Raw genomic sequence first — 8,248 nt, 5'->3', positions numbered from 1 at the left:
AGGTTTGATTTAGCACTAGCAAATTTCAAGCATTTGCCTTCATTTTCTCTTTTTTCTCTTTTTTTGAAGCAGGTATGTGTGTGTATATATATATATATATATATATATATATATACATACACACACACACACACACACACACACACACACACACACACACAAGACTAAGACAATCCCCAAAAGCAGCACTCTAAATATACCACAAAATAACTGATAACATAATACAAAAAGACCAGGAAACTAAAGTCAAAATAGAAAATGAATAGATTTTAATAGCGAGCAAAAAGAACACTAACATTTAAAAACATATACACACTAAGGGCAGCAAAAAATACAAAAAGACTGTGACTGACTAAAATTTACAAAAATCAATAATGCTGAAATATAAATCAAAAGCAAAAAATGTGTCTGCACAATGAGCCTGATAACTATATAAAGCGACACAAAGAAAGCTGAATATTTAAAAAAAAAAAAAAAAAAACCCTGGTAAAGACCTAAGCTAAAAAGGTAGATAACTAAGCTAAGGGCATAAAGAAAGGTCTGGCATAAATAAACCTATATACAAAAATGATGTACATAAGAAAAATAATAACTTAGACCAAGGGGGAGGCACAGGGGAGACAAAATGAAACAAAGACTCACACCCTGAACAGCAATACAAAATATCAAAATAAAAAAAATGCATACAATGCCTGTGGTGGCTGCACAAAAGCAAGTAAGACACATGGCTGTAGAATCACAAAAAGCCAGTGCTGTTTGCACATATGAAACAACCTAGAGTAAGGGTTCCATAGGAGATAATGACTCCAGATAGCAGAGAAAATGATACTCAGCTGCCATATAGTGATGATGGAATCAGTTCCACGGAGTTAAACTCCAGGATGTGTGGAAATAAGTCATACAGTCCACAGGAAAAGCACCAAGAGTCACGCCAACAAAATAATAAATAGCTGCCTAGAGTGGACACTCAACGCGTTTCAGCCAAGGGGGCCTTCTTCCCGGAGTGGTATAATAAACTAGTTTCACCCTTTCAGGCTATCAACTCATTGTCCTTTATTAGGTAGACTATTAAGCCACATTCCCTGTGCTCGCTTACATTGCAGCCCCATTCATAATGCATTATCTATTTTTGTAATTATGCAGAACTTGGGTTATCATCATTCAGTTACAATGGCCAATCACGAAACCATGACTGAAGTTCCTGCTGCTTTGAAGCGCCTCGCGAAGTACATGGTCCGTGGGTTCTATGGGCTGGAGTACTCGCTGACTCTTGATGTGCTTATCAGATACCCTTGTGTGAAGGAAGAAGACATAGCGCTGCTTCTCAAGTTTGACAAGAAGCAGCTTAAAACCTTCCTCAACACCTTGAAAGCAGATAAAGTTATCAAGAGCCGCATGCGTGTCGAAACTGGTCCAAATGGGAAGAGTACAAGACACACTTACTATTATATCAACTTCAAAGTGCTGGTAGATGTAGTGAAGTATAAATTGGACCATGTCCGTCGCAAGATAGAGTCTGATGAAAGGGATTCAACCACAAGAGCCTCTTTTAAATGCCCTGGATGTCTCAACACATATTCTGATCTTGAGGTGAACCAGCTCTTCGATCCATTTACAGGTAATTGGCTTTTTGTGTGTACGTTTTTGATATTTTTTCTTACTCCTTGCTTTTTGCAAGAATTCTAGGAAATGTATTTGCAAGTAGTGACACATTAGAGATTTGCTTTGTCATGTAACATCATCAATTGTATCTGCAACAAGAGTATTTTTAACGCAAATCCTTGGGCAAAATACTAATATTTACACTGATTAGGCATGCGATAACAAGTGTAGCATACAATGCCTTAAGAATTACAACAGTGCAAACAGCTGCAGTTTGAATCATTGAAAGTATATCTAATTTTGTTACTGTATATCACACATTTAGACCTTTTGAGCTCCAAAGGGTTAATGTTTCTAATGTGCATATATCATGTTACTGTTCTGCCATGACAGAAAAAGATTTTTTTTATTTCAAGTACTGAAACGGCTTTCCGAGTGGTTTGGAGATGAGCGGATTACCTGTGTAGTCCTATGATATTCAGTTTACGCAATGTTTCCCAACTCCCGTCCTCGGGGAACCCCAATAGGTCAGGTCTTAAGGATATCCCTGCTACAGCACAGGTGGCTCAGTGAAAATGACTGAGCCGCTGATTGACCCACCTGTGCTGGAGCAGGGATATCCTTAAAGACCTGACCTGCAGGGGTTCCCTGAGGACTGGAGTTGGGAAACACTGAGCTAACGCATAAATAGTGACAAAGTGTAGATAATCTACAGGTTGTTGATAAAAGGTTGATGCAGACTGTTATATAACATCGACAGAGACTGGGTTTGCGAAAACATATGAGTTAATCCACCATTAAACATACTACGCCCATCTGGCAGTGAAAGAGTTAATGCTTTGTCCTGAATAGGAGGATATTTTATGGGACTCTTCATGAGAATAGTTTTGTGCAACTACAAATAATCTTTGCTCCTCTATCATGTATTGATTACATTTATACATAATTTAGTAAACATCATAAGAGCCACTAGCATGGGAATTTTTAAAATGGCAATACAAATATTTGTTTATATGGGGCTGACCGTGTGCACAGCGCTGTAGATAGCATTTTGTACACACATTAATTTCCTGCCCCGTAGAGCTTACCATCTAATTTTGGGGAAACGAAGGGGAGATTGAATGATTTGCCCAAGGTGATGCGGAGAGCTGACACTTGGACTCTAATCGGGTTCACCCCCTCTAAAATTCGTGAGATTACCAACCACTCCAGCCTTTCACAAAAACGTGTAATCTCTCTTCTGAAAAGGTGAAGTTCAGAAGTTAGGACTAGGTATCTAATCCACTTTAACATTGCAGGCCTGATTTTAGACGAAAGCTGAAAAAAGAAATGATGAATATGGTTCTTTTGATGACTTTTGGAGTAGTAAGGGATCTTGGTTAGTTTCTCACGGTTGCAAATAAATTACAGTTGAATATTTTAGACTTTTGTACTTATTCTACATGACCTTAATGTAACCACTGGGGCTGAGGCTATACAAAAGGGGAATTCTGAAGCCAATATTGAGGGTGCATTTTAGGGTATAACACTATAAAGCTAAAAAATGTGTTAAAAAAATAAATTTTAAAAATCAACGTATTGTGCAATCATCTTGCTGCATAGCCTTCTTCAGGTATTTTTTTTTTTTTTACATTTTTATCAGACTTGCCCATATTCATTTATTGACTGTGCAGGTATATAGAAGTGGGTTGCATATTATGTATTCAAACAATTACTGATACACTGTACATTTAAAAATGTTGACGCAAAACATGCCTATTCCAACTCCTATATTGTTCTAAAAAGTAACCACCATAAGTGGAAAACCAAGAAAACGTTTGAATGAAATACATAAATTGATTTTTTGACATCCATACGTTGCAGAACTCTTTCGCTGTACATACTGCAATGTGGAAGTTGAAGAGGATCTTTCATCATTGCCTAAAAGAGATGCCAGGACTTTATTGGCCAAATTCAATGAGCAGATAGAACCTATCTTCGTGCTTCTTAAGGAGACAGAAGACATAATCCTTCCATGTGAGCTACTTGAACCTCAGCCGACTGAAATTCCAGAACTGTCAGCTAGGTATACAGTATGTGGTATAAAGTTTTATATTACATGTTGTACTCCAACATACAGTACATTGACCTTCCCAAAAACTGGGCTATAATTGAAATCTTTCTAACGGGTTTCTACCTTTTTAGTATCCAAAAACCTTTAAAAAACAAAAACAAATTATTGTGGCTGCAGATCTCCAAAGTTTTCTATTGATGCCATCTTAGTCTTTAACAAAATGAATCAATAGTAACACAGAGGCATTTTTTTAAAACCTTTTTTCATGAAAATACGCTTAGTAAAGAAAAAAAAATTCTAAGGACTCATTAAAGACCCCTAATTTCCAGAACAGGGCATATTAAAATAACTTCCTTTTTAAATACAGAATTTTTCCTGTCAAAACATTTAATTGCTTTTTCCTCCGTATTCAGAGCATGTAGTTTATGATTTTTACCTCTACAATGACTATATATTTACTCTATTTCTGCTCTCGTCCTTCTTTCTGTCCATCTAGTTTATTTAAAATAATTATTTTTATATATGTAATACACTTTCCCCCCCAAATCGCAGATAGAGGGACCCTGTGGGGAAATCTACATGCATTACCAGGTGTGGTGCAATACCTGTCAGGCTCACAGGAGGCCTGAGCCTCCGCTGATGGGAACCTGGGGTGTATCCCAGAACGATAGTCACAATATAACAGCACCTCCACCTGTGCAGGATCCTAGAGTATAGAATAACTCCTGACACAGGACCCACATATAGTAACCACATACACCAGTCTCTGGTTAAACAGTTTACTATATGAAGATAAGTACAACACAATTACATTACATCAACAACATCACAATAGTGTCACTCTATAACACTGACCTCCTAGGGCCATAAACCCACACCCTATACCCAAGTGTGAGACAGTGCTGCCCACTAGATGAGGTGTATAGTTGGTGCACTTGGTGTATACCTGCCCGGGGCTCCTGCACCCGGGTATAGCAGAATAACAGCAAGAGGATCCGTCTGCGTCCAGCGCCGAAGCCTCAGCGATGGTGTCCTCTTCCAAATAGGATGGTCTCCCTCTGAGTGATCTCACCGTACAGATAGTCCCTTATTTTTAGTGATTTAGGTCTGGTACCAGACCACATTTGTCAGGGTCGCGTAGCACTGCAGCTGTGTCCCTGAACTTAACCTACTACTAAAGGTGCAAGGTCCCTAACTGAAGAGGCCTTCCCTACAGCAGCCACAACCTAAGATGAGTAGGGGCCTAGCTGGGGCCTAGGAGGGGTCTCTGGCCTAGTGCAGGGGCCACTTGCGCCCTGCATATATACACCCTCCCCTGTCCGTGTCCCAGCTCCTACTGACTAGCATGGTGAGAGTGAGTCATAGCCATATCCTGTGAGCAGGAGAATCTGTAACCCCTGTATTTGCTGTCTGATGGCATGTGATAGGGGTGAAAGGGTAGTCCCCGCGGGTGCACCCCCCTGAGGAAGATTCCCCTGTGGGATCGAAACGTTGGAGTTATGTGCTGTATTTAATACATTTATTTTCATTCACCTGAGTGCTGTCTCCTTTTTGCTGCTACGTGGTAATGTATGTGTGTGTGTGTATATATATATGTATATATATGTGGGTATGTATATATATATATATATATAACACACACACACCACACACACTGAAATAACGTAGATGCACTTCACGACTTTTCTATCATTTTAAACTCATTCATAATTTAAGATGTTCAATAGCTATTACTGAAAACGTAACAGTAACATACTAAATATAGATCAGTGACGAAAAGCCTGCACATGGTTTGTGGCCTAGCTATGGTGTGCATTATTCATTCTGTGGTCTCCCACCTACTTTATTCATATGACGAAGAGGGAGGAGCAGAGAGCTGCACAAGAAATTCTCACATCACATGATGTTGGGGATTTTACCATAAATCTACCCTGGATATATTTAAAATCACTATTCTCCTAATTGTAAACATTTGTTTTAGCTCTGAACATCAGTCTGGTTTGTCAATGATCGATCTGCAAGGACATGGAAGATGGGCTGACAAGAGTTCAGCTGCAGGCAATATGTATGTCCAAAATCTGATCATTAATGTGCGTGACTCTGAGCCTAAAAGAGGAAAGGAGAAGACGAAGGAGCAACCTATATGGATTAGAGAAAGTACTGTGAAAGGCGCCCCTATACAGGAAACCAATACCAATATGAGTGAGTATGGTAATGAAACCAGATATGCAAAAGTTGGTGAACTTCTCTTACAAAATGTGATAGAAAATTAAGTTACTATTGTAAATGGCATAGTCACAAAAAAATTTCTTACTTAATGCTCCTGCACACAAAATGACTTGACCTGTGCAAGCTTGGGGTAGCTCCAATTGAGCTCAAATAACTTTCCTCCAGGCTTTGAGAAGAGACAGCGTTTGGTGAGGTTGGACGCCTTGGGAAACTTGTTGTTGGAAATACAATAGTGAGAGCATATTGATACCATTCTGACCATTTAGTGAGAACAATCCAAGATGATCCATTAAATAGGATCAACAGTAATTGTGCTCCAGTAGGTAAATAATCTGAATTTCTCATGTATTGTTACAAGTAAAGAAATGTTTTTGAAGTGCATGGTTGCGTTTCTATATACAATTTACTACCGAGTATGAAATCTTCTTGAATTGGAATTGGGTTCAATCCTACAGCTACCACCCCTCCCCACCCTGTTTCTATTTTAATATTCTTTCTTTACCAGGATAGGAAGCAGGGAGTCCCAGGAACTGAATCATTATTTTTAGATCTGGGGACCACCAGGGTTCCCAAGGTACTTATCAGTAAAAGTACCTCTGCTATTTCTTGGCGTTTAAATGCCCTGTGTGAAATGGGACAATAAGAAGCTGCAACAGATGATGATTGCAGCTTCCTGCGTTGTGCAGGCAATTTAAACCACTATTTTGTTTCCCCTGAAGGGGAAACTGCAACTTTAAATCTTTGGTATACTTTAAAGTCCCACCTAGGACCAGTCCATAATTTCTTATTGATGAAGTACGTTAAAAAAAACCAAAAAAAAAACCCATTAGTTTTACTGTAAGACTTCACACTAATAATGTATTTTGACAACTTCAATAAAAGATTAAACATTGCCAAAATGTTTTAATGGGAGTGCTGCATTTCCATTACAGAAATGTTTCACCAGATGGTGACTCATTTCATATATGTTTAACAGGAAAAGTGTATATAGTACAGAAGGCAATAGTCTATAATAGAAAATTGAGCCACTTTTAAGCAATTTTTGTTTCATGTTCAAGATTTAGTTTTGATATCTGAAAATTATTTATTTGTATCTAGCTAGGTTAACTGGTGAATTAGAAAAATGTCACACAAAAAAAAAAACTACTGTATAACAATAATTTGTTGAACAAATTATATTTCCTTAGAGCTGGCCTCCACAAGTTGCAATTAACATACCAGTTTTTAAAGATTTTTCTAATAATCACAGTTGGGTTACTTGCTAATTGCTGTGTGTGTTGCCTGAACTTGTCTGTTGGCTGCTCTCAAATACTGAAACTTTTGTTCCAAAATATTTTCGGTAAATTTATTTGAATGATTTTGAATTTCTTCTTCTTCTTTTGGTGCAAACAATTACTTTCCATATTAATAGTTTTAAAAATTGAAATTTTCAGCCCCTGAAGTTCTAGAGAGTCTAGATGAAAATGCAAATACTAAGGACACCACTGCAGACAATGAAGTGATAAGAACGCTTCTAATCCATGAACTGAAATCCGTGTCTGGATCAGCTGTAGCTAAATTTTCCAAAAGTGATTCTGGGAGTGACACCAGTGAATCTGATGAAGAAAAGAAGCGTACTAAGCCAGCATTGGTTAAACCAAGCAGTAATGCAGAGCAAGAGGAGGAGTTTGAGGCAATTGATCCAACAGTCATGGTTGGTGGCCAGCCTCACATCTATAGTAAAGTCAGTCAGAACCCAGTGCTGGTTTCTTTCATGACAGATGAGGAGCGGGAAGCTTACATCAAAGTGGGACAACAAATGTTCCAATCTGCTTTTGAGTGATAATGTATGTACAGTACAAGCTGGAACCAGTAATCAAAAAGAACATTTTGGTAAATACCAATATTTTTCATTTGGAATAGTCTTCCTGCACAACTTTTTGCAGTAACATTATGCAACTGGAACTGCTTTCATGCATTTATTTTGACATTTTGATGTTCTTGAGCTGGGTTCCCACCTTATTCTTTGGTTCTACAAAATATCTTTCAGTCATCTTTCTGTTAGTGGATAATGCTGTTAGTACCCATTGATTTCCACTTTTGTCATTACCATGTCTTCTAACATGACAATTGACTAAATACTAATATAATAATTTATGTTTGTATTTACAGGTACATGGTCTGACATTTTGTCTTAAAAAAAAAAAAGTAGACCACTGTTTTGTTTTTTTTTTGTTATGACTTATGTCTAATAAATAAGAACACTGTTTAAAATAATATATACATATTGTGCAACATTCACATCTATAACTTCTGTTATGACTAGTGATGTACCGAGTACCCGGAATTACCTGGTACCCAGCGGATTTTCAGCTACCCGGAAAT

At 37.9% G+C, this 8,248-nt stretch overlaps 1 protein-coding gene across 1 annotated transcript; it reads left to right on the top strand.

Annotated features, from left to right (window-relative positions):
* The first annotated feature begins 959 nt into the window (after positions 1 to 959).
* LOC142471095 (general transcription factor IIE subunit 1-like) lies at positions 960 to 8,039 on the top strand. The gene is made up of 4 exons (XM_075577894.1): positions 960 to 1,618; positions 3,466 to 3,667; positions 5,637 to 5,857; positions 7,318 to 8,039. The coding sequence occupies exons 1-4, from the start codon at positions 1,138 to 1,140 to the stop codon at positions 7,704 to 7,706; spliced, it is 1,293 nt and encodes a 430-aa protein (XP_075434009.1). The 5' UTR covers positions 960 to 1,137; the 3' UTR covers positions 7,707 to 8,039.
* The last annotated feature ends 209 nt before the right edge of the window (positions 8,040 to 8,248 follow it).

Source organism: Ascaphus truei, chromosome 1 (genome assembly GCF_040206685.1).
Source record: "Ascaphus truei isolate aAscTru1 chromosome 1, aAscTru1.hap1, whole genome shotgun sequence".
Taxonomy (NCBI): Eukaryota; Metazoa; Chordata; class Amphibia; order Anura; family Ascaphidae; genus Ascaphus; species Ascaphus truei.
This window is presented reverse-complemented; position numbering and strand designations above follow the sequence as displayed.

Excerpts from the sequence above, each read along its gene's own strand:
- LOC142471095 (XM_075577894.1), top strand. The coding sequence starts at position 1,138 with ATGCAGAACTTGGGTTATCATCATTCAGTTACAATGGCCAATCACGAA. Across the intron at positions 1,619-3,465 it reads GCTCTTCGATCCATTTACAG|AACTCTTTCGCTGTACATAC; the intron begins GTAATTGGCTTT and ends CATACGTTGCAG. Across the intron at positions 5,858-7,317 it reads GGAAACCAATACCAATATGA|CCCCTGAAGTTCTAGAGAGT; the intron begins GTGAGTATGGTA and ends TGAAATTTTCAG.